Genomic DNA, 25650 nt, shown 5'->3' on the forward strand with positions numbered 1-25650 from the left:
ACGAGGAAGCTGCTGGGTAGCAAATACAAAAATAGAAATTTGGGGGTACACCCGCCGGGTTTTCGCGCGGCTCTCTGCCCCCAATTCGGTCGGGGCAGCTTCCCTTCGGCCTCCCGCGCCAGGGCGCCCCCTGGCGGCAGCATTAGCAGCGGGCAGAGCGCAGAGGGCACGTGGGTGCACGGAGGGCGCGGGAGGGCGCTCAGGGGACTCCCGGGCACGCTCAGAGTGGCGGGCACAGCCCCCTGGCGGCGGCGACGTAGTTATCTGGTGAGCGGCGCCTCGTCCCTCTGGTCCGGCGGGCTCACGGCGGTCTTGCTAAGCACAGCCGCTGAGTAGGGCAGGAAGCCGCTCTCGGAGCGAGGCGCCGCGGCGCTGCAGCCGAAGTCCGAGCCCCCGGCGGCCCCTGCGCCGCCTCCGCCTCCACCCCGCCGCCGCCGCCACCGCCCCGGGAGCCCAGGGCCGCGGCGGCGGCTGCCGCGGCCGCGGCGGCGGATTGACTGCTGTGGCAACTGAGGCACGAGCAGGGCGCGGAGCCGCCGCTGGGGGGCGCCCCGGCCGCCGCGGCCGAGGAGGCCGCAGCCGCTGCTGCCGCAGCAGCCGCTGCTGCGGAGGCCGCACTGTTGAGCCCCGCGGCGGCCGCTGGCGTCTGGTAGAGGCCCGGGTGGCGGAAGCTGCACAACAGCTCCGGCCTCGAGTAAGGGTGCGACAGGGCACGGAAGGTGTCCAGCGGACGGATGGACGTGGCGAAGGGCGACGAGGCCGCGGCCGCTGCGCCGGAGGCCGCGGCCGCCGCGGCTGCAGCCGTGACACCCACGTGCGGGTAGTAGTGCAGCGGCACGTGCGAGTGGAAGGGGTAGGGCAGACTTCCGGTGGCGGCCGCGTGCGTCATCATGTAGGTGTAGAAGCTGGGGTCGGCCGGGTGCGGCCACGACATAGCCAGGCGCTGCCGCTTGTCCTTCATGCGCCGGTTCTGGAACCAAACCTGAGGGGAGAGCCGCGCCGCGGCCCGAGTTAAGGAGTGCCCGGAGGCCTCAGCCCCCGCCCTGGACCTCTCCACCCTTTCCGGACCTCCGCATGGCCTGACCTACTACTCCCCTCCGACTGGGCGCCCCTTGGAGGCCCCTCTGCTCTCCCAGCTGGTAGTGAGGGCGACAGTGGGAACAGCCATGGGCACACCTTCCTGCGCGAAAATAGTCTTCTGCCCTCGGCTCCTGCTCCCTTGCTTTTTGCTGCGTTTTAGATCCCAACGCAACCTTTCCTTTCCTTCCCCGCCACCCACTGGTGCCCAGGCTTGCTGAGCACCCCTCTCTCAATCCCAGGATTTGCACGGGATTCTAGGCCACCTTTGAAGAGGGGCTATCTCCGCAGCTTTTCTAAAAGGTCGCCGCTCGAGGTCTTGCGTCCTCTGAGCGGCAACAACCTGCCCCAAGGGCACACGTTCGTTTTTGATATCGAAGGGATGATTTTGTTGGAATCGTTTGCCTCAAATGAGTGGCGGGAGCAACACCCTCTTAAACTGGGAAGGGGACTTTTCTACCCCTCCCAACGCAGTCTAATGAAGACATCATTCGTCACAACTCTAAATTAAAGAAAGCCTGATCAAACCAAAGGGAGACTTCCACAACCTCCCTTATCCCTTGCAATTTACTCTTTTCTTTTTCTAGTGTGGGATCCTCCGTGAAGTGTTCGCCAAGTCGCCCAACCTCCCAGCTGTCTCTCCCAGATTAATAAAATTAATCACCTAGAGATATAGAAGTAAGAACAATTTCGTTGTACCCTCCCTCCCACCCCCAAGGTTGCATTCTTTCTCTCCCCACCCCACTGCTGCCCAAGAGAAAAATGTTTAGGAAACTACTTTCTCAACCCAATCGATCTTCAAAATACAGTATTCCTTTCTCCTTGTTGTAACGATTTATGTGGAAAATAAATCTCCAAGATCAAGAGCAGATGAAAAGTTTCACCTAGGGTTCGTGCCAGAGGAACAAAGACCAGCCGGCTTTGCCGCCGAAGGGAAAGTGGGGCCATGGACATGAGCTAGGGACACCTGGGCAGGCGCTGGGCAGAATCGAACAGAGGCCAGCGTTTCTGGCATCGGCTCCGCCATTCCCGGGCCTTCCCAGGTCAGCAAGGCCGGGCAACCCTTCGGATTCAGCAGCTGAGAAATAAATATGCCAGTTCCTTTGGTGACTGTACCCCGCGGATTTTCAGGCCCTCAGCTAAATGTGGCCACCCAGGAAGAAGAAAGGAGAAACAAAAATCAACCCAGACACCCCGGGGAGGCTAGAAAAGGCGCGTGCTGGAATCAATACCTTGATGGTGGTTTCCGGCAGGTTGAGCGCCGCGGCTAGCTCACACCGGCGGGGCCGAGACACATAGTTCTCCCTGTAGAACTCCTTCTCCAAGCGCGCGATCTGTTCGCGGGTGAACGCCGTGCGGTAGCGCCGCACCTGATCCGCGCCGGAGCCGGAGCCGCCCAGCGCCGCGCCCCCGCCACCGCCGCTGCCGCCACCTCCATGCAGGCTGCCAAGGCCAGAGCCCGACGCAGACGTCGTGGTGCCGGCGGCAGAGCCGCTCTCCGCGTACCCTGGCAAACAAACGGCCGACAGTGCGAGAGTCACTGTAGGGCCGCGATCTCCGCGCTGGGGCTGAGCGCGGATGGGGGAAGCCGGGAGAGGAAGGCGAGATGCTGCCTGAATTGATAGGGTCTGTCGTGCTTATAAATTGCTGCCTTTAATGCAATCAATAAAGTTTGGGGACCCCTTCATAACCAAATAATAAGAACTCAATTAGGAAGGTTTTTTTTTTTCCTTAAGTAATTGGAAATTTTCAAGTCAGGAGGAAAATTGGTCAAGGGAAAATGCCTACATCTAGGCGCAGTTTGGTAAGCTCTGGGTTTCCCCTGGTCTGGAGATGGCAGGGCAGCTTTTGTAGGGCTCCCAACCTTTCTTTGATAGTCTTTGGGTTTGGCTAAAAAATATTTTTAGGGTGAGAAAGAGCAGCAGCTCAAACCGGAACCATTGGGGAGTGGACTCTACTTTTCAACTCTTTTCTTCCGCTGACCCAAGCGGGTCTCCCAGAGGTGCCCGGCGACTCTCCCTCCGACTTACTCAGGATGCCCCCTCCACTCGGCCTTGGGGAATCAGGGGTAACGGAGTTCAGAGCAGCTACCAGGGCACCCTTCCCGTAGCGCGACTCAGCGGCTGGCTAGGGGTCGGTCAGCTCGCACAGACTTTTAGACCAGCCCGCAGAAACATTTTCTAGGACTCGGGCGACAGCGGGCTGGCGGGCCTGGAAACCCCCAGGCCTGTGCCTCGCTGGGGGACTCAAGGAGCAAAGCGGGAGTGCAGGGTCCCCAGCATGCGTCCCGCCCCCGCCCCAGCCCGCTGGGTGCAGCTTGCTTGCGGAAGAAAGTCGGTTAGGGGCAAAGGCAGTAGGAAGGACCAGCAGGAGCCGCGGCAGAACGGGGAGGATGCGACCAGAGAGCGCGGCAAGGGCGGCGCGGTTACCTTTGCCATTGTTTTCCTTGAGCGGCGCGGCGGCAAGGCCGCCAGGGGAGCGCAGCGCCGAGCAGCCCACCTCCACGTCGCTGCTCATGTCCGCCTCGGCGGCCGCCTCTGAATAATGACCCGGCTTTTTACGGCCTTCGGCTGCGGAGGCGATTTCGGAGGAGACGGTGCTTTCGCTGCCCGGGTGCTGCAGGTTGAACAAAGTGTCTATTTCGAATTTGCCCTTGGCAGGCAGGTCTCCCAGAGCGCTGTGCAGGGGGGCGGACGGCAGGCGCGGGCTGAGGCGAGCCGGGTGCTGCGAATTTTCCAGGGCCTCGAGCACAGCATTGCCAGCCGAATCGGACAAATTGGAGAACCGCTTGCCGGCCGTGGGGCTGTGCAGCCCTCTCTCCATCAGAATCATCTCTTTTCTTATTCTTTCCATCATCTCAGCTTTCTAAAAAATGTCACAGTGGCCCGCTGTCCCGTCCTAATGATGGGCTGCGCCTAGGGCTAATTCTCATTCAGCCCCAGCGAGCGCCTCTAAATATTATTATCTCTTTTGGAGGGAGGCGGAAAAATTGTGGGATGCCAGAGCGAGGGAATGACTGGTCAAAATGACCCATACATCCTTCCGAGCCCGAGATGTCATTCATCAAAAAGTAGCGCTCGCTCGTCATTAAGGTACGAATGACGCCGTTCGAATAATCATTTATTGTAACAGGTTTATAAGCAAATAAATACACGCTCCTGTCAGTGGGTAATGAAGGCGGCTTCGGAGCAGACAAATAGATCCAGGTAGGAGGCGAGAAGAGACAAGAAGTGAGGAGGAAGGCTCCGGTCCTTTGCCCGCTCAGAGCCGGTTCTGTTCGCCCGGGGGTTTGGCCTCGGGGGTGAAATTGACAGTCTGATTAATAGAGCGCGCCGCGGCACATTTCCCCCTTCATTTAGGGGCATCATTACGTTCTCAGTTTGCTGGGTTGCCCCTTAGGTCCTAATCATGCAGCGCCTTCCTCATTTTTCCTCGGACATAGATACGTGTTAAATAATAGATAATGCTTTGATTTTCCAGAGTAGATCGTCGGGAAGCCCCCCCCCCCCTTTTTTTAACATTTACAAGCGGGAGGGGTAAGGGAGGAGACCAGAGGGAGGATGTAGGAAGAGTTGCGTAAGGAGACCTTGCGCTCCAGTCTGGATTACTTATCTTTTGAATTTCAGAACCAAATATGTATTTTATTTAACAAATAAGGCGCCGAGTTTTCTCTCTCCCCACTTCTTCGCCTCAGCCTGGCTGCTCTCCTCCCACCCCAGCTGAGAGACAGAGAGAGAGAGAGAGAAAGGGAAAAGAAATATCGTAGAGTTTTGAAAGCACTTTAGTGCTACGTGGCTGGGGAGGTGCGTTGGGCCCGCGCCTCCAAACGGAAATCATTAGGTCCTCTCTGATTTTTTAACACCGTTTGCAGAGTGAGTTCTGAACTTGAAGTCCTGGGTTTTTTACTTTTATAACCCTGCTGATGGATATAGGCTTCTCGCCTACGCATTTTCCCTGGGGGAAATGAACTCGGCTGGACGATTTCATAGTAGAATTCGACAGCTAACTTTAAACACAGTCGCGATTTACAACGCCATATGGGCTGCCCCAGATCCACTTTCTACGTTGCCAGCTTTCCCCCTCCATCCTCAAATTGAATTATTTGTGGCAAAGTTGCCAATTTCTAGGTCAAAGGAGGAAAGAAGGGATTTAGCCTCCTTCCCTTTCCATCCGCTGCCCTCCCTTTTCCACTCTGCTCTTCTTTCTTCTCTCCTTCTTCTCCTACCCCAACCCAACCTCTTACCTGTGGCCCTGAGTATGCCCGGTGCTGAGTCTGGGAGCGGAGAGTCGCGTACCAGCCTTGCTGCTGCTTCCTGCGGCCTGAGCTTGGAGGCTGAGCCTCTTGGCGATAACTTTGATGGTCATAATGACGCCGGTGGCAACCATTTTAACGAAGATCAATCTTCACTCAAGGCCGTTGCACATCTCCTCCCGCGCTTGCGCCCCACCCTGTCCGGGCTCTCGAAGCACTGTGCGGGTCCGCCAGCCAGCAGCAAAATAGGAGAGATTCGCGGTCACAGGCAGGGACACGATAAGATAGGGACGGGACACGGAGGTCGGCCTTCGAGCTTCCGAAGAGGCCGAGAGACCCTGGCAATCTGGGCGCTGGGCGCGGGTCCTGCATCCTCCCCTCAGCGCCAACTCAGACCCCAACCCAGCCCCCCTTCCTCCCTGCCGCCACACCCAGCACGTTGGGGTGTGTTAGGGGCAAACCCAGAATCTATTTGCCCATCTCTCCGTTGGCGCTTTCCTTTTAACCTTGAACCCGTTGGGGGCGCGTCAGGAATGTAAGGAGAGACGAGGTGTTAAGTATATTTATATACATTTATACACATAGTCAATGCCAAAAGTTTCTCTCCGGTTCCCCTCGGCGCCAACTTATTTCAACAACGTGAGCTTTGCTTAGAAAATCAAATCCACCTCTTTAGGTAATAAACGGAATTCTCCCCCAAGGTGAGAAATGCAAAGCTGGATAGACACGCAGTGGCTGGAGAGGTGGGGGGGAGGGACGTGGAGTGGGTGTCGGGAACCCGGAAGAGCACCGGCCTCGGCGTCCACCTCCCACCCTGTCCCAGAGGCCACTCGACTCTGAGCACTATGAGCACTCCCTGAGGCGGCTTTCTGGCCCTTAAGGCGTTCAAAGATTAGCCTTGCGAGTGCCCCCACCTCTCCCTCCTAGCTCCACAGTCTATGCCCCCAGGTCTACCACCCCCGGTAGGGTCCCCGGGCAAAGAGAAGTCGCTGCCCCAGGAACCTGGGAAGGGTACTCCCCCAGCCCAGTCCCACTTGCTTAGGGAACTGAATGGGACACTTCGGTCCAGGCTCGGGTTCGTGGGTGGCCGAGGCCCTGGCGGGGGTTGGGATCGGCCCAGGCGCGACCCTGGCGGAAGTCACAGATGCCTTTATTGCTGTCGTTTGGCGCCCCCGTCTGTTTTATTCGCGGTTTCGGCAGCTGTGAGCTACTTTGAATCGCAGAAGCCGCAGCTGGGGGCTGAGGTGCCGACGGCAACCCCTTGCTCATTCACTCCACGCTTCTTCCTTTCTTCCCTTCCTCTGGGACCTGACGCCTCTGGTCCCAAAGCCTGCGCCAAACCGGACCTCAGTCTGTTGAAAAGGTAAAACACCGTTTCTAGGCGACACCTTTATTCATTAGTGGTTTGAAAACTATTTTGCACCTTTTAAATAACACTAATATTTCGTATTCTAGCACGTTAATTATAAAAGGTACATTGGAAAACACGTCAGGGAAATTACTCACAGTAAAAGACACCTATAATTTTTCATTAAACTGCGTTTAGCGGACAATATTTCACCAGAGACGGTGAACATCCCATAACAATATTTAATGTCCCTTACTTAATTTTAGATTCCACATCTACTAGTCTAGTAATGTTGGCGAACTTTTATGTAGCTTTTACTCTAAAATTACAAGTGTTTTTTACATATATTATCTCCTCTAAAGCTCGAAGCAACTCTAGAGATGGATTCTATTATACCTTTTACGGAGATGGACTCCTTCTACACAGAGAGGTTGAAGGACTTGCTGATTTAAACTTATCTCTGAAAATATCCAAGTTATAAGGTTCTTAAAAGCTTTGGGGCAGCATTTTTGGTTGATTTTTTTTTCATTTTTGCATACATCTCCTTGAAATACAGGCCTACCTCCAAAACACCGAGCCTGTATAGCAGATAGTGAAAAAGATTAACAAACTGTTCTGTTAATGTTTATTAATGAAATACCCAAACCTTGCACCTCTCCCAGACGGTGGAGGCTGAAACTGAGAACGACCAGTCAGATGCTCCCAGTTTTTATCGTAACCTCTGGGCCATATTGAGACCTTCTACTCACCACCAAAATACAGGACTCACTCAATAAAACAAGACAAGAGTTCAGCCCATGCCCCCGTGGTTTGTCAAGAATTTTTAGGGTGCATTGGGGGTGAGGGTGTGGGAGGGCCTTTCTCCAAATGGACTGAAAAACAGGTTTTGGTCCAAAGGAGGAATTACATGAAGGAGGTCTTATTTATTTATTTATTTTATTTGGAGGTGCAGGTTGGGCCTCCAGACTAAATACTTGTTTCTTGAGCAGCAGCAGGTCCTCCGAGGTGAAGCGGTAAACACTTTTGGCCTTGGGCTGAAGGTAATATGTGTCCAGGCTGCCCGAGGGGAGGGGCGCGGGTAAAGCCGGAGTTGCAACGGAGCCCCAGCGTGCTCCCGGGGCCTGTAGGCTCTGGGCTAAGAGGGCCCCAAACCGGCGCGGGCCCGCATCCGGAAGCAAGCTTGCTCGAGGACTGGGGCCGCCTGGGTTTAGAGGGACAGCAGAACCGCTAAAACCTAGGCTTCGAACCCCTGGTGCATTTTCTTTAAGTTAAATAAGTCCCCAGGGCTTATGGCTTGGAGGTTTCGGTTTATAAGGGAAGGAGTCGCCGCTTTGGCGACTCAGGCCTGAATCCCTCCTGGCATCTTTTTGGGGCCATCCCTAGGCTGGCAGTCCTTGCGCTGTCTCTTAGTCCCTCTGGCTGCTTCTGGTTCTCCTCCTTCCCGCTACAGTTGCGCACCCGACGAGGGACGGCCCTGGGTGAGGAGGGGGGCTACTTTCTCCCGGGCTCTGGGGCTACCCAGACCCGCTGCCTGCCTGAAGCTTGTGCGCCCTCAGACGCCACGGGAAAACTTGCAGGGACATCTAGCGCCAGGCCTGAGGAACTGCGCGCTGCCCGGCCGGGAAAGCAAGCCTGACCACTTGCCTCTCCACCTCACTCCCTTCGCGCCGCCACCCACCCACCCCACGTCCCATCCCCCCACGGCCCACCTTCTTGGTTAGGCATTTCCCTAATCTTCATCCTTTCTCCCTGCTGGTGTCTACACGGGGATTCCTCAGAGAGACCAAGGGCTCTGGGCAATGGAGAGAGACAGAAAGAGGGAGAGAGGAAGAGGGAGAGAGAGAAGGTGGGGAGAAGAGGAACATTAACTTTCTTTCATTTCCAAAGGCCAACAGAGTGAGCACTGGCTGGACTCCAGTTAACAATGACCTTGCTAGAGAAGTGCATACGAGGAAAACCCCACGCCTTGAGACACCAGGCAAAAGAGCAGAAAACTGTTTGCAGTCCCAGCTTTTGTTTCGTGGAGGGCAGCGGGGGGCAGCAAGTTACTGGTATCCTCCAGCTCTGGGCCCACCCTCCAGCACCCCCTTCTCAGAGAGGTTAGTGCTCCTCTAAGAGGGAAGACTCTTGCTGTGTTTCATTCCTGCCAGGACTGGAGTTTTCTCCATCCCAACAAGAGCCCTCTGCTCTGTGGGAGGCCAACCTAGATTGACCAAATAGCACTTTGGGGTTAGAGAGTGTTTTGTTGTTGCTGCAAACAATTTACATTTGATAAAGCCTAACTGTGTTCTAAAATCCAAATGGAATACATCTCGGACATAGAAAGTGACCAAACTGAGGATTCCACTGTCTGGCTTTTGCTAGAGACCCCTTTCTTTACCCTAGGATGTTATTTTTATTTTTCTTAATATATATTTCCAACCTGAATGAAACTGGGTATTGCCTACAGAGAGAAATTAGATTCAAAGTTGGCAGGACACAGATTTGGTTAAGAACACGGTCCCGCCAGTCCCGCTGGATTTAAGGCTTTATTCTGGAATGAAGACTTTATTTCTACACTTAATTTTTGGCTTCTTACAAGTTAATTAGGGGGGTGTCCCGCACTTCGTGGTGTGGCCATCAAGGAAAAGACTTTCAAAGGAATTCCAAGCACCCCACTCTGATAGGAGCTGGTAATTGTTGTCTGGTGCTAATGGCCACTGATTATGGGGTTAATTGAGCTCACTGTTTTGGCAAGCAGAGGAACTTCTGTTCTTCAGTGAGTCTAAATCTCAGACTTCATCCACCCATTCCCCAACCCAGGACAAGGACATGATTTGAAAGATCGTCTACAAGGAGGACAAGAGAGGGTGTGATTTTCAGAACATTATTGATTCCCAGAAAGGGTGCCTATGGAGAGAGAGGAGAAAGGAGAAAGAGTGAGTGGTGGGAAAGGAGGACAAAGATGATCTCTCCCTCCCCCTCTCCCTCTCTCTGCCCTCCCTTCTCAATAAGACTTTGGACAATGAGGGGTTCTCTCCCAAATCTGGAAATGTGACAAAACTGGTTTCACTGAATAAGACATCAGTGTTTGGAGGCATTTCTGTCTGGCTGCAAAAGAATTTTCATTTAACAAAGGTTATGTCTGTTGTTAAAGTCCCAGCATAATATACCCACACACATACACAGGGTTCAGTCTGTGCTCCTGACCAATTAAAGGAAAATATTTCCATTGAGCTTAAACCTAAAATCAACTCGGACACAGGGTACACAAACTAAATGAAATGTTTCCGCAAATTCGGCCTCAAAATTCATCTACTACTTACCACCCTGGCTTGTAAATTATGTGTCTTATTAGTTCATAAACAGAGCAACCCTGACTTTGCCTGGTACTCATCTGCAGCCCTATGATCCCATAGCAGCCGCTGCCCTGGGGTGTTGGGTTTAAGGGCTCTCACAGGGTCCAGTCCGAGCCTCCTTAGGAATTCCCTCCCCCAGGTCCAGGACCTTGAAGGCTGTACTGGAAGCAGGTTCAGCAGCAGAATAGCAAGAGGCAATACTCCTTATTGTTTAAAACCTCCCGAGTCCCAATATCCACTAGGATGGACAGAGAAACCCCGAGTCCTGTGAAGGTCCCACAGGGCAACTGGAGGCAGGGTCATGATTGAGAAGTGTCTTTCAACCAGGGCATTAATTCAGACTTTCCTCCCAGCCCTGCAGAACTTAATTTGCTGCATGGAAAATTCAGTCAAAATTGAAGGGCTGTCTCAAATTGGCAAAACTTGACAAATTCTTCCTTCCTAGCTGAATTTCATTTTCTTCATATTTTGACATATAATTGACTATTAAAATGTATTTATCCATTAGAATGTGGCACAGAGGTCTCTGGTGTGGGGGGAGGAATCACAGGGACATTTAGTTTTAAAAGACTGAAAGTTCATTGGTTCCAGTTATGACTTAGAAATTATTTCAGCAAATTTGCTTTTTGAGATCATGGGGGAAAACTGTTTAACTCTGTTCTCCCTCTCTGAGAAAAAGCAAGGGAGACAAAGGAAAAATAAGAGTGTTTCGGGATGATGTTCCACGACTGGTTTGGTACCGAAATTGCTGGGTGAAGAGGACCCAGCCAAACTCTTCCAAAAAATCAGCAACCTCTGTCACCTAGCACGGGCTGGTGTTTTTTTTTAAAACGCCGATTCAGCTTCCGTTACTAACTTTTGCCTCCATTTTTCAAGTAACCAAAATTGTTCGCACCAGAAAACCTCCCTATGATTTTCTGCAAAGGCTCAAGCCCCTCTGACTCAAATTTGATCATGAACACATCTAGGACTTCAAAAAGGTCAAATTCCCCTGCTTTTCCTTTCCAGCGCCCCTCTCATAACTTTCCCCTTTATTTGAGCCTTTTATGGTTACTGGGTTTTGCGTGTCAACACTCCCGACACCAGCAGCCCACCCTGCAATGCCAGGCCAGGCCCAGGAGGGCCTCCTTGGCTTTTTTTACTCGCCCCATCCAGTCGCGTCTTGGGTCCAGGAACGGCAGGGCTGGGTGACAAGCTGGCTTCATCAATCACAGGCTCATGGGTGCGATTTTCTTGAAGATGGGCTGGCCGGGGAGTTAACGCTGCAGAACCAAACAGGCTCACTCTGAGGGCTTCTGCACCCACCCCAGCACCTTTAACTGCTCAGATCGAATGTTGCCCCTAAATTTAAGGGGACCCTTAAATTTACCCCAGGAGACACACCAGCTCTCCACCCCCACCCCACCCCCCCAGCGACTAAGATGGGTGGTGGTGGGCGGGGGCTCCGTAGCAGAGAAATGGTGCAAAGGGATGAGTCGGGTCAGGGCTGTGATGGCTGACACCAGGAGCCCACTCTCTCCCCTGAAGGCCAGACCCAGTTGTTCAGGGCTACTCCTATGTGGAGCCTCAACTTGGCTTGGGAAAAAAAACCACCCTCTTAATTTGCCCCTCTCAGTTCTCTGCAGTTGGCAGCTTGGAAAAGAAAGCGAAACAAAGGTCCCTGGGAAAGTGAAGTTTTCAATTAATTGGTGTGAGTAATGGGCGGGGGTGGGTGGTGGCTGCAAAATGCGGGAGGGAGTCGGGCTGCAGGGGAGGCGCGGAAGTTTCCGGGCGGGCAGCAGAGTGGCTTTCTCCAGGTGCCCTCTGCAGGGTGTTTCTGCTGACCAGGGGAATCTGCGCCGAGGCTGGGGAGGCCAGATCGAGAAGTGATTCCCGGTTGCCCTGAGTGTAAACGCGAACAGTGCGGAGGATCAGGCTGCAGGAGTGTTCTCGCTGGGGCAGATCGTCAGGTTCGTCGTGTCGTGGCGGAGTCTTTTCTGCTGCTTGACTTACTTGTAAGTCTTTGTCCCCTCCCTAAGGGCGCTTCGTGGGCATTTTCCTGGTGGACTGTATGTGTTTGTTTAGGGAGGACCTGCTCCAATTAGTCTTAATTCGGAGGATCCCTTACAACAACCTGCGTGAAATGCCCGTGGCGGTTGTTCGAGGTAGGGAAAATAGACTTCCTCGGGCTTGGGGTCTAGGTCAGCTAATCCAAGGGATTAAGCAACGGGATCCAAAAGCAATCTGTTTTCACGTCATTCTGGCCATCTCTGTCCTTCGCCTTCGTTGAGCTGTGCCGCTCCGGGACCCGAGGAGAGGTGGCAAAACCAGCCCTGGCGGAAACAAGGCGCAGGCCTCGGCGCCCCTCTCAGTCGCAGACAGGGCCTAGGATGGGCGGTCGCGCAATCAACTCGTGGGGGTTGGCTGCGGCGCAAACGCCTGGGTCCGGGGGAGGGCGGGAAGGGGCGGTGGGCTGCACTAGGGGCTGGGAAGAGGTAGGGGCCCGGGTGGGTGGGTCCAGCGGGGCCCCGGCCAGGAGCCAGGCTCTCCCGCGCCCCCACCCCCACGTGGCCCCGCGCAGCCAATGGCGCGGCCCCGAGCGGGAGCCCTCGGGGAGGGAGGAGGCCCCCTGACCGGCCCAGGCCCCCTCCCAACCTGAACTTCGTTTTTATAAACGTCCCGCGATGAGCTAACCTGTTGGAGGGCGGGCGGGCGGGAGGCGGGAGGCTCGCAGAGGGAGAGAGGGCGAGAGGAAGAGGGCGGGAGCGAGAGAACGAGAGAGAAAGGAGAGGAGGGAGGAAGCGCGCCGCGCCATGGTGTCCTGCGCGGGGCCCGGGCCGGGGCCGGGGCCGGGCCAGGCCGGGCCATGAGCCGCGCGGGGAGCTGGGACATGGACGGGCTGCGGGCGGACGGTGGGGCCGCCGGAGCGGCCCCAGCCTCCTCCTCCTCCTCGTCTGTGGCGGCGGCGGCGGCGCCGGGCCAGTGTCGCGGCTTCCTCTCGGCGCCAGTATTCGCCGGGACACACTCCGGACGCGCGGCGGCGGCGGCGGCGGCGGCCGCGGCGGCGGCGGCGGCGGCCTCGGGCTTCGCATACCCCGGGACCTCTGAGCGTGCGGGCTCCGCCTCGTCGTCGTCATCTTCGGCTGTGGTCGCAGCGCGTCCGGAGGCTCCCTCGGCCAAAGAGTGTCCGGCGCCCGGCGCGGCCGCTGCAGCGCCGCCGGGCGCCCCAGCTCTGGGCTACGGCTACCACTTCGGCAACGGCTACTACAGCTGCCGCATGTCACACGGCGTGGGCTTGCAGCAAAACGCTCTCAAGTCGTCGCCGCACGCCTCTCTGGGAGGCTTCCCGGTGGAGAAGTACATGGACGTGTCGGGCCTGGCAAGCAGCAGCGTACCAGCCAACGAGGTGCCCGCCAGAGCCAAGGAGGTGTCCTTCTACCAGGGCTACACGAGCCCCTACCAGCATGTGCCTGGCTACATCGACATGGTGTCTACCTTCGGTTCCGGGGAGCCTCGGCATGAGGCGTACATCTCCATGGAGGGCTACCAGTCCTGGACGCTGGCCAACGGGTGGAACAGCCAGGTGTACTGCGCTAAGGACCAGCCACAGGGCTCCCACTTTTGGAAATCATCCTTTCCAGGTAGGAGCGTTGGGATGGGGCGGGGTGGGGGGGTGTGGACGGGGAAGCCATGAGGGAGTGGGGGGAGGGAAGAGAGAGAGAAGGGAAAGAAAGCACCAGGCGTGTAGGTCCCTACTTGGAAGCTGCGCTTGTGCCCCTTGCCCAGCCAAGGTTAACCTGATGAAACAGTTCCTGTGGTTTGCCTGAAAATTGTAAATTTCTCCTTTGACTTAAACGGTCCCCCTCACAACCCTTTTCTTCTCCTGTGCCGGCATAAGCCTGTTTTTCTCCCACAGTTGAGGGTCTTTGCATGCCCTTTGCTCAGGCCTTGGCTCCTCCTCCCCGAAGAAGTGTCAAACAGTTGGGTCCCACTTTTGAAGGATATGACTCTCCCAGGGTCACCACTAAAGCTTCTAAGAGCTCGCAAACTCCAAACACAGGAACACAAGAAATCAAAGCTTGAACAAAAACCCTGGATTTTTTTTTTTTTTAGGTCTGTGTATGTTTGTATGTGTGCAACAGACATTTGCAGAGACTATCCTTATAACTGTCCCCAATAACAATGCCATAAAATTGAAGGCTTGTTAAGATGATGGTTTGAGAAACCATGAAGGTCCATCAAATGGCCTTCACTTTGAAGTGTAAATATCTTTCTTTAATAATGTGTAAATAACATGTCTGTGTAAATAATAATAAAATGCAAACAGCCTGGTTTTCTTTATTTCCCATACCCCTTCCAAACATACACACACAGCCCCCAGTGGTGCTCCAGAATCCCTGGTCTAATTTTTTTCATGCTGTTTTTTACACCAGGGGATGTGGCTCTAAATCAGCCAGATATGTGTGTCTACCGTCGGGGGAGGAAGAAGAGGGTACCCTACACCAAACTGCAGCTCAAAGAACTGGAGAACGAGTATGCCATTAACAAGTTCATTAACAAGGACAAGCGGCGGCGGATCTCGGCTGCCACAAACCTATCCGAGAGACAAGTGACCATTTGGTTTCAGAACCGAAGAGTGAAAGACAAGAAAATCGTCTCCAAGCTCAAAGACACGGTCTCCTGATGTGGACCAGATTGGCCAAAGAGAGTTTAAATGCTTTCAGTTGTCTCCAAAAGACCTTCGGAAAGACTTGAATATGTATTTAATTTCCCCCCATCTCCCTGCCAATGATGGCAAATTTTGTGAATTGTTTTTCTCTCTTTCCCTTATCTGGCTCCAAAACCTTTTGCTGCCCAACCTGACTTTGTAGTTCTGTTTCTTACTTGTTTATTATTGATTTTGTTCTTGTCTAGGTTTTTTTTTATGATGTTTTTAATGTTCTGTTTCTCCCTCCAGGCCAGTATAAAGGACTTGAAGTATTTTTTAATAATTCCCCCCAAAGAATTTCAGAAGTGCCATTATGATTTTAGGGTTTTATTTTCTTAAATCACTTCATATGCCTGTTTCCAGCACTGATTATCTTCGCAATCTATTAGGGTAGAACGATTTGCAGTCATTTATATCCTGTGATTGGGCAATTTAATCATTAGCTCTCAGCAGTCACCCTGAGGCAAGTGGAAACAGCTCTGGGCAGACAGTGCTCTTGGGTCACCGGGAAAGTCTAAAAGCAGGCAGCTGGAGGTACTATGATAGCTTTAAAAGCAGCTACCTTATTAAATAGAGTTTGTATCGATATTGGAATGAAGACAATCTTTCCTACTTCGGATCTTTCATTTGCTGTTGTAGTTCTATGTGTTTAGTATGCCCTGTCGATTTGTGCTCTTACAATCTTTAATTTGAAAATAATGTGTCCTCATGAATGCCTTCATTTCCCCAGCTCTAGATGCAGATATTTAAATGGCTGCAAGTGTGACAGTGATCCGTGGATGATATAAATGCACACTTCCTCCTTGACCTTGGATCTGTGGGACTAGAAATGAGGTGATCTCCTCAGTCCCCTGAAAGAGACTGAATCAGTGTGGCCAGGGGTGGGAACTTTTACCCAGAACCCAGTGAAGAATTCGACTGTCTGAACAAATGTATTGAGCCTCTCGTGGAGTTTTAAAACATCTAACAAATACGAAAAATGTGGAGCTCTATAGTTCAATATTTTTGAAAAAAAAAACTGTTTCTAAAAGTGATGATAAATAACTACTTTTAAAGTGCTGCATATTTATACAACTGAGAGATTATTTTTGTAGATGTGATGTCTGTGAGCTATGTATGCAGTGCTGCAGGCATTTAAAAATCATTTTTTAATTCCTAGGGAGATGCAAATAAACAGAACTCTCTTGTTTCTTCTGTGTCTTTATATATTTGTTTTCTTTTTCCAAGCTTGTGTTACCTCTTGTGCTCTTATTTATTATAAAATCTAGTTGTCTTGAACATTACGATGTTCTCTATAGATGAAGGACACTCAACCCCAGTTCTGCTCTCTGAAACCTCCATTCCATTTCTGCCACCCCTCTCTGCCCTTTGCCCTGTGCCTTTATCATAAGTAGTGATGTCTTTAAATGAGAATATAATTTGTGGTGTCTGAAATGGTATTTTTTGCCAGACAAAAAAAAACTCCAATAAAAATTTTCCTTCTCTTTGAATATTACCACCTTATTCAAATAGCTTTTTTTTTTTTTAAATCAATACGTATGTTTGTGTCTGGTTATAGGTAATTGTGCTCGCTTGAAGGTGTTCTTCCTAGAAAGGCTGTTGTAAATATCTACTCTTGGAAGGTCTTGAAATTAGACATATCCATATTTGGCAATTGAAAAAGAAACATTTCAAGCTGATCCTTTATCGCCTTCTCTGAGCAGGCTCCAAACAGCATTTGAGGACTGAAACCATAATTATACACCCTAAACCTCTAGTCGCAATTTTTAGGCACTATGAACTTTCTTTTTGAGGCCTTTTTGCCACTCCCGGAAACGACCGCTGAGGAACTGGGTGCCTCATTTTTGTTAGCGCCGGGACACAAATCGATTTAGTGGTTGCTAACTTTTTGGAATGTAAGTTAAATACAGATGTCTAAAACTTCACACAATATGTAAACTCTTCTAGCGGGAGGAAGAAGATCCCTTACGGATCTGCCAGAGAAGGCGCAGAGCCCCACGGTCCAAAGCTACTTTCGTTTTCTCTGGCCCGGCTTGATTTCTTTCATATCTTGGACCGATGGTTGGCTGAGGGCCGCCAACTTCATCTGAACTGACAGAGAGAGACAAGGGGAGAGGGAGAGAGAGAGAGAACGGACTATGACTCAAACTGGAGAAGAAATAACCCCTGAAAATGGGGACACATGGACCCCGACCTTCCACTTTCAGGAAGAGTTTCTAACATTTTCTCTGTTTTCCTGGTAAGATGTGCTCTCATGTGAAACCGGCCTGTTTTCCCTCCTTTTTCGGTAAATGCCAGACTCCAGGGCCGCACTCCATTCCTAGGTTTCGAAGGTTTCCTGTCGGATGGGGGGATCGCCTCGAGGTTTTCCTTTCATCTGTAGAGTGCTGGTCAGTTTCCCGCCGCCCAAGAGAAATGGGAGGTTTGCTGAAGATTAAAACGGCTCAGATGCTCTCCGGTGGAATTTGAATTGATGGCTAAATCAATAACAGATGAAGACTTTGCTATTTATATGCATTCCTTTTATATTCCAAATTGAGGTGGGAGTTAAGGGGCCGGTAGGTGGCCGAAGCGCTGGAAGGGAGGCCTGCGGGGAGCCAGGGCGAAGGGAGCTTCGGAGAGAGGCCTCTCCTTCGGGTGGAAACTGAGAGGCCGCAGGGAGAGCGCCTCCGAAACGCGGCAGGTTTCGAGCGCCACTGGTGGAGACTAGAGGCCCGCGCGTCTCCGCGTGAGTCAAGAGCCGAAGGACGCTCTGCAGCCGGGACGCACCGCCAGACAAAGAGGCGGCAGCGACGCTTCCCCGTGTCGGGCAGCCTGCTGGGTGCCTCTGACTCCGCTGTCCCGCCCAGCCTTGCTGCCACGATCTCCGGCTTTCCGAGACTCTTGGCGGAGCCTGGCAGCGGGCCGTGACCGCACCGGCTGGCGACCCCAGGCCGGCTGTGCCGCCCTTCACTGTTGATCTTGACCGTGCGGCGGCCGGTCGCCAGGCGTGGAGCTCGCTCGCCATCTCCTGGGCGGTCGGCGGCATTGGCAGAGCTCTCCGTTTAGCTCCCTGGCCAAATCCTCTCCCATTCCCTAGCTCACCCGCCAAGCCTCCTGCCCTTCCCCCGCGCCACCCCGCCCACCCCGCCCCTCGGCGCAGCCTCCAGCTCCCAGATCCCAGCGTACAACTTTGCTTGCTGGACCTCGGAAATTATAAATCCAAAGGTAGGGCGGCTGCGCCACCATTCTGAGCCAAGGAGAAATGGAGGGAGTCTAGTTATTCTAGTCTTTCTGTTTCTCACTTAGTCCCTTTATATCTTTAGTCCCTAGGGGTAAAGCGCAGCTGTGCGGATGCCTAACGGTCCGGAGAAGACTCCCCTGAACCTGGAAATACCGGCGCATCACTGTATGCTGAGACAGGAGGAGATGAGACTGCAGGGATCCCTGGAGCTGGAGTTTCGGGCCTGGGGAGGCTGTAGCTCCTGGAAAACAGGGAGAGTCTCCCAAAATGAGAGCTTGGATCCCCTAAGTCCTTAGGAACTGAGGTTGCAGCTTATGCCTACACCACCCACCCACCCCACCCCACACCCCTCGAAAGGACCGCGAGCGCAGTTGTCTCTCAGTCTGAACTCCTAAAGAAACTCTGACAGAACCCTGAAGAGTCCGGGACATCCCCATGCCCACCCCGTGCCCCCGCCCTAGAGCGGGAGGAAGAGACCAACTGCGTTGCCCAGAGCCGCCCAATCGGTCGCCTAGACTCACACAATAAAGACGCAGCGCGGTGGTCAGCCTTGCCCTCCGGCGGCGCCTGTGTGGTCTCCGTGCCGGAGCGGGCGGTCTAACCAATTCCAGCTTGGCTCTGCGACCGGCGAGGCGGGCTGCAGGTTGGGGCGGGCTCCAGTCACGCGGTCGCTGGGGTTCTCGGGACCCAGGCAGGAGAGGAGGACCCATAGCCCTCTGGCCAAACTAAATTGGAGGGCCTGCGGAGGGGGGCGGCCGCATTGCTCCCAGCGAGGGAGAGCGGCCCCGACGCATCCCTGTTCGCCAGAACCCCGAACCCGCCAGCCGCCTTGGAGGCACTGAGCCGAGGAACGCCGCCAGCCTGCTTCCTTGGTGGGCCCCGCTGTTCCCAGCCGAATGACTCTGGCTCTTCTGTCCTTCCACATCAGGTCGGGGGGAGCTCATCTTGATCTGCCTGCTGCAGAGTTGAACAGCTTGGAGTTCTGGTTGGCAGGATGTAGTCACCAAGGTGACTCCAGGCGATAAAAGGAATGTAGCCTTTGGCCACAATTGGCCAATGCAGCTGCCCCTTCCCTGGCCAGGATTCTCCATGGACATGGATGGCCTCAACTTTCCTGGGAGCAGAGGGCTTGGCCATGGAGAAGCACACCAGAACTGGTGTGAAACCACCTTCCTGGGAGCCAAACTTGGGCAGAGTTTATGCTTCATTTCTCCTCCATCAGCAAATTTCTTAGACTGTGCCAGTCTCAGGCAGTGTGTGGGTCTTCGCTGATAGACCACTAGGGCAGAATCCTCTCCAGAGGGACAGGGCAGGGAGGAATCGGCATTTGAGAAGCATTGCTCAGGCCTAGGGACAGAGCTGGTAGCCCCACCACACCGTGGGCTCTCCTTGCAACCCTAGAGGTGCACAGTACTGGAAAAGGCCTTAGCTGCGACTTAAAGCTGGTGGAAGCAAGCCCGGCCCAGGCAGCCAGTGGAAAAAGGGAGTTCAAGCTAATCAAGACCAATAAGGATCCCAAGGGACACTCAGGCAAAGGCACCCAATGTCCCCAGCTCCTGAAGCTGAGCCTGGGAACTCCCAGTGGTTTCACCTTTGCTCAACGTTCCTTGGCTCTGCCTGGCAGCCTCGTCCTTTGCCATCCAATATTGCGGGTGTTATCATAATACCCTGAAGGGGGGGAAACGGGTCGGGGGGATGTAGGCGGTGCTGAAATGACCGGCTTTGAAGAACCTGCAGGCAAAGTTTCGTCCAATCGTCTGAGACTGTCCTCTTATTCCCGGTTGTAACTAAATACTGCTGCAAGCGCAGCCGAAGCCCTTTGTTGGAGATGTGTGAGCGCAGTCTCTACAGAGCGGGCTATGTGGGCTCGCTTCTGAATCTGCAGTCGCCTGATTCCTTCTACTTCTCCAACCTGCGGCCGAATGGCGGCCAGTTGGCAGCACTCCCCCCCATCTCATACCCGCGAGGCGCGCTGCCCTGGGCCACCACGCCCGCCCCCTGCGCCCCAGCGCAGCCTGCCGGTGCCACCGCTTTCGGCAGCTTCTCGCAGCCCTACCTGGCTGGTTCCGGGCCGCTCGGCCTGCAGCCCCTGGGCGCCAAGGACGGACCCGAAGAGCCCGCCAAGTTTTATGCGCCCGATGTGGCTGCTGGGCCGGAGGACCGTGGCCGTGCGCGGCCGCCCTTCGTCCCCGAGTCTAGCTTGGCACCAGCGGCCGCTGCTCTCAAAGCGGCCAAGTACGACTACGCTGGTGTGGGCCGTGCGGCAGCGGGCTCTGCAACCCTCCTCGAGGGGACCCCCTGCGCTGCCGGCTTCAAGGACGACGCCAAGGGCCCGCTCAACTTGAACATGACAGTGCAGGCGGCGAGCGTCGCCCCTTGCCTGCGACCTTCGCTGCCCGACGGTAAACGGTGGCCATGCTCCCTGGGCCAGTTTAGGCTGGGTTGGGAGGTGGGGTGCAGGGGAGAGTGTGTAGGGGGAGGGAGCCGCGGAGGGCGGGCAGGCTACAAGGAGCGGCCGGCCGGGCTGACTTGGGTTGGGGCTGTGTTGCAGGCCTGCCGTGGGGGGCGGCCCCAGGGAGGACCCGCAAGAAGCGGAAACCCTACACCAAGCAGCAGATTGCGGAGCTGGAGAACGAATTCCTCCTCAACGAATTCATCAACCGCCAGAAGCGGAAGGAATTGTCCAACAGGCTGAACCTCAGCGACCAGCAGGTCAAAATCTGGTTCCAGAACCGGCGTATGAAAAAGAAGCGCGTGGTCCTGCGCGAGCAGGCACTGGCGCTATACTAGCTCCCCGCGTGGTCGCGGCTGGCCAGGCCTGCCTTTTTAAAACCGAGACCTGGCGTGTAGGAAGAGCTGTGGATAGGAGCTTTTCCTTCCGCTCCTTCTCCGCTGATCCCCAGCACCCTTCCGCTTAGTCTGCCGCCCCGGAAGCCAGCAGAGGATTTGGAGACTGGGCCAGTCGGGCCTCTCTCTCCCCTTCCAGCTCTCTGGGAGGGTTCTGCCGAAGTCGAAGTATAACCTTGGCCTTGAGGCTTCCTGAGTGGGGGTCTGGGGTCACCTGTCCTAGCTCTTGTCTGGGCTATTTACATGGGCGCTCACTCTAGCACCCTTGTACTTGGATTTCTGCTTCCACCTAGACTCCCTTTCCTCTTCTCCCCAGTCCTTTTTGAATTTAGTAGGCACCCCGCTAGAGCTCTGAGTGGAATTAAATCTGGGAAGTCCTTCGGGAAGGAGTAGAAAAGGGCTGCAGGCACAATTCTGTCTCTTTGCAGCCAAAGCCCCTTGTGGCAAAGCCAGAAACTTGGATCTGGAGAAAGAAAGGGCACCACCCCCCTCCTCTCTGCCCTGGCTGGTTTTGGAGGACAAAAACCACCCTAAACATTCATACTTCGGGAGGAAAGGGGAGGGGAGGGACGGTGTGTCTGGACAAATTTGAAGACCCCTCTGAGTTTGGGCTGGGCTGGCCCCTCCAGCTGGACAGAATGGGGTGGATACTTCCTTCCCGAGGCTCCAGGGCAAAGTGCGGTCTCTAGACAGGGCTGGTAAAATTTCTCCTACTTCTCCTATCTCCTCCCATATGTCTAGGCCAGAGCCCTGCACTCGGTAATTGGACTCAGCTCTGGTGAGGACAGCTGCTAATCTGCTGAGGCTGGGTTGCACTAGGAGGTGGGAAAAATATCCAGGGGGAGGAGAAGGGAGTGAGCAAGGAGAGGGGTGTCCTACATTCCAACTGTAAATATGGCTTCCCTCTTCAGATGGGTAAAGTTGTGGACATGTCTTTCTTGAATTAAGATAATGGGCCACCATAGGGAGAGACGAAAGTTCCTCCATCAGCCAGGGGGTGAAGAAGGAGGTCCCTCAAATCCTTAGCCCCTGGTTGCTGCTGTTGACCAAGTAGAGAGAAGTTCACCCTCTCTCACCCTCTTCACCACCACACAACTCCACAGGGGGCCTTTCTGTGCCTCAGCCACTGTGCCTTTTCTGAGCCCACGTCTGGCCTGCCTCAGGGGCGCCTGTAAGGCCCTGGGCCCTGCTGGGTTTGTTTTGTGGAGACTGGGGTTCGTGATGCCAGATGGAGTTGTTTTGCTTGTGCTGGGGTGTCCTGCCTTACCCTCAGAGAAACTGAGCACCCCCTCCAGCTCCTTCTATCATTCCTACCTCTTTTCCCTCTCCTTCTGAGAAGTAGCAGCCCCCAGTTCCTACTGAGATGTATGGCAGCCAAAGAGTTGACGATTCCTTCCTAAGTCACTTATTTTCAGCGGAGGACTAGGCCCTAGATCTGGAGCGAGCACCTCCCAGACAGCCCCAAGCCTCAGTCCAACCTACCGCAGTTTATGTTTAGACTAATTACATTTTCTTTGCTATCTAATAGTTGTTGTGCATGTTTTGTGTTGTTTTGATTTTGTCCAAAAAACAATAGCTTGTATATATCAGATACATCAAAATGTTTTGAGTGGAAATAAATATACAGGTCCCAGCCAAGCTGTCAAGGGACTGATGTCAATTTTTCAAAAACATTCCAGATTCCCTCCTCATGATTTGAGGCCACAAAATTCGTTTTTCTTTCCTGGTTGTGGTTTCACTGCAGGTGTTGACTGTTCATTAAATGAGAAAATGGCTTCCAAGTCAGTCTGAAAATGGTGTATAAAGCCTTTGAACAAAATGTGTATGAAGCATCCGAGTGGGAGGAGACGGGGGTCTTGGAGCAGATTGGAAGGCATTAAGTGAACTCTTAGCTTGTAGGCCAGTGCTTCTATATTTTGCCTAAATTCTCAAACTTTAGGGCTTGCTGTTGGGGGAGGGTGTTGTCAAGATATGAGGATCCTCAGATTTCAACACAAAACATCTCTCCCTGCCATGTTTCAGTCAGGCTACTTTGGAACAGGCTATGCCCTATAGAAATTCTGCATCCTGGCACTTCTGTCTGGACCCCAGCAGATTCCCTTGGGAAATGTGGCCTCCACACCCCATTGTAGGCCTTAGGAGCCTCTAGCTGAAGCTGGAGAAGTTAAAGTCTGCTCAGCATTCAATATCTGCTTGCAGACCTCAGATCCCAGCTAGCTTTGAAATGAAAACTAGAGAATTCCTAGTTTTAGATAGTGGAAGAATTAGCAAAACCATTAAATCTCTAATATCAAGTATTCATGGGCTCCGATTCCCCTTTCCTGAAGCAAATTTGATGTGTATTTTAAAACAATTTAAAAACAGCTATTTTAAGAAAAAAATACAACAGCAGGGAAAAAAGAATCAAGAGGTTGTGAGTCCCTATCTTTAGAAATGTCTTCCCACCTGATGGGGCTCCGGGAGCTACTTGCACCAGGAGCTGAGTCTCTCTCCCAAAACAGCCGGAACAAAGGCGGAGGCCACACGCAGACCTCAAGTCCAGAGAGCTGGGTAAAGGACTAGGAAACCGGAATTAGATGCAGGCCCTAGGATAACACGGAGAAACAGTTTCTTTCCAATGTATACCATTAAATCATCGTGCTCTTTCTCTTTAGTCTGGGAGGTGGGGTTGAAGGAGAAATTCAGGGAGACCACTCCCCAAAGAGATTGAAATTATTCTAAGTGTAAAATATCGTTGTCCATTGGAGCTTCAGCAGTGTTTTTCAAATTTATCCCCCTTACTGATCCGCACAAATTCAAAGGCGGTGATGTCCTCTCTCCTCTCCTAGCCAAGGTTCTGGCAGGGATTTGGAGCCACGATAAAATTCCTAAGAAACAAATGCGGAGAGAAATGATGCTGAAATCTGAGGGCTCAACATTCTCCCGCACAAAGACAAATACGTCCTCCGAAATGCTGCAGTCTGGGCAGGCCTCTTGATCGAGAAAAAGGGTTTTAAACGAGAAAAAATGGCTTCGGTTGGTATTCAACCGGCTGCAAGCTCAGAGGGCCCACCGGGGGACTCTTAAGGCCTGGGGCTCTCTCTGAAGGAGGAGAACTAGGGAGGTTTCCGGGAGGCCAGCCGGTGGAGGAGAAATCCAGAACCATTGTAAATATTCATGTCTGGGGGGGGGGTGCCTCTTCACCCCGCCTCTCCCAGCTGCAATCACTCCCCACTTCGTGAGGGGGGGTGCACAGCGCCTGTCCGACCGTCCTTGGACAAAGGTGATCTCCCCACATTTTTGTTCTCCAGTCACTTGACTTAGGGAGCCCATTCCGAAGGCTCTGCAGAAAAGGGACTGGCTCTGGGTGTTTTCCCCCGCATTTCTCCTCTTCTTTCGTTTCCCAAAAGAGCATAAATAATTAAAGTTTGGCAGGGAGGAAAAGCTTTCTTGCAGAACTGTAGTGGCAATAAATGAAATGACTCAGAATCCCTTCCCCAGTCAGCTTTTACGAGGGCTGCCAGACAGTGTCTGTTCACGTTCTCCAGATACCAGGGGCGCCCTGGCAAAGTTAAGGTCAAGTTAGTGTCTTATCTTGGGTGGCTCAAAATTACCGCATCGCGTCTGGGCGCTGCACGGAAAGCTACCACTCGCGGAGCAGCTGGCTGTGCGGGAAGGGTCGGATGCGCTTGTGCTTCGAGTGGGGCCGCGCAGGCAAGGACAAGGCCACAACGCTGGAGTCTTCATGGTAGGTTCTCGCGGGACGCGGGGGTCGGGAGGCTGCGGTTTTCCTTGGGTTTCGGAGTGAGGATCCAGGAGGGAGCTGGGGCAAAAGGCCGAAGCGGGCTGGGCCCAAAATGAAAGCCCAAGTGTTGGGGGGTGGGGGCGGGATCTGCGCAAACGCGCCGAGAGGGGTCCGCTGCCCCTTCCCCTTTGGACCCGCGCGCCGCTGCTGATGGCTCACCCTCCCCCGCCAAAGCGCGGCTCCAACCGGAGCCGCCATCGCCATGTCGTTGAACTTGAATGGTTCCGTCCTCCCCATTTCCCTCTTCAGCGGTCAGCAGGCTTCGCTTTGGGGGCAGCGGGCTGCCTGCGCCCCACCCCGTGCAAAGAGAAGGTGCGAGAATTTTGCGTACTCCCAGACACGTAAAGACCCGGCTGGGTGGGGGGTGTCCCCGCAGCTGCTGCCCTGGGTCCTGAGCCGCCGCAGGGCTAGTGTCCGGGGAGCCATTTTAGGAGAGAGATCCAGGGGCGTCGACCACGAGCCGAAAGTGAGAGGCTTGGCGGGCGATGGAGATGAGAGGCAGATAAGTGTGCTGGCGGTCTGGACTGAGGAGAAAGGGGCGAGAGGGAACCTGGGCGAGGGTGCCAGCTGGAAGGAGGGTTCACAAAACGATAGGCAGTTCTGGGGCGGGGGGAGCCTCCTTGCCCTCCAGTCGCCACAGACCTGTTTGCGCAGTGTTGGGAGGAAAGCAGAGGTGGGAGGGGGGCGGAGGAAGAAGAGTGGGAGGGAGAAAAGGAGGGAGGAGAGAAAAGGGGGGAGACAACGGCCAGAAAATAGATATGAGCTCCGATCACCCGCCTTTTCTCTGTCTGTCGGCGTGGTGGGCAGAGCTCGCCACACGGGCACTGCGGCAGCGGGGGCCAGGGAGGGAACCAGCTTCACAGCCTGCACCGCCTGCTCTGGGCATAGGGCTGAGGCCCAGAACCCCGTGCTGGGATTGCCTGGGCTGAGGAATCTTGGGGAGAGGGGTAACTTCCTGCCCTTGGTTCTGGGATTTGGGTTTGGAAAGCTTCTTTCTGAGAGACCGATTTTACCTTTGGAAAGCGCTGGCTCTCCTGGAGGCGGGAGTCCAGGCCTCGCCTGGCCCCCGGGGCTAGGAAAGAGGGACCCGGCGG

General features: G+C 54.0%; 3 protein-coding genes across 3 annotated transcripts; 2 read left to right on the plus strand and 1 right to left on the minus strand.

The window, feature by feature from the left end:
• Nucleotides 1–260: 260 nt before the first annotated feature.
• Nucleotides 261–3933, minus strand: EVX2 (even-skipped homeobox 2). Its single transcript, XM_047722208.1, is given in 4 exon segments — nt 261–427; nt 430–982; nt 2310–2584; nt 3507–3933. Coding segments are annotated over 4 exon segments (1422 nt in total).
• An 8821-nt stretch (nt 3934–12754) lies between these two features.
• HOXD13 (homeobox D13) lies at nt 12755–15892 on the plus strand. The gene is made up of 2 exons (XM_047723093.1): nt 12755–13635; nt 14428–15892. Exons 1-2 carry the CDS (start codon nt 12861–12863, stop codon nt 14676–14678), a joined length of 1026 nt encoding a protein of 341 aa, XP_047579049.1. The 5' UTR covers nt 12755–12860; the 3' UTR covers nt 14679–15892.
• Nucleotides 15893–18143: 2251 nt separating this feature from the next.
• HOXD12 (homeobox D12) lies at nt 18144–22398 on the plus strand. The gene is made up of 2 exons (XM_047722260.1): nt 18144–20327; nt 20477–22398. The coding sequence occupies exons 1-2, from the start codon at nt 19754–19756 to the stop codon at nt 20713–20715; spliced, it is 813 nt and encodes a 270-aa protein (XP_047578216.1). The 5' UTR covers nt 18144–19753; the 3' UTR covers nt 20716–22398.
• The last annotated feature ends 3252 nt before the right edge of the window (nt 22399–25650 follow it).

This window comes from Lutra lutra, chromosome 3 (assembly GCF_902655055.1).
Source record: "Lutra lutra chromosome 3, mLutLut1.2, whole genome shotgun sequence".
NCBI lineage: Eukaryota > Metazoa > Chordata > Mammalia > Carnivora > Mustelidae > Lutra > Lutra lutra.

What these genes read in the sequence shown, in the direction of transcription:
- HOXD13 (XM_047723093.1), top strand. Translation starts at nt 12,861, where the DNA reads ATGAGCCGCGCGGGGAGCTGGGACATGGACGGGCTGCGGGCGGACGGT. An exon ending in TTGGAAATCATCCTTTCCAG is followed by an intron (nt 13,636 to 14,427) that starts GTAGGAGCGTTG and finishes TTTTTACACCAG; the next exon opens with GGGATGTGGCTCTAAATCAG.
- HOXD12 (XM_047722260.1), top strand. Translation starts at nt 19,754, where the DNA reads ATGTGTGAGCGCAGTCTCTACAGAGCGGGCTATGTGGGCTCGCTTCTG. An exon ending in GCGACCTTCGCTGCCCGACG is followed by an intron (nt 20,328 to 20,476) that starts GTAAACGGTGGC and finishes GCTGTGTTGCAG; the next exon opens with GCCTGCCGTGGGGGGCGGCC.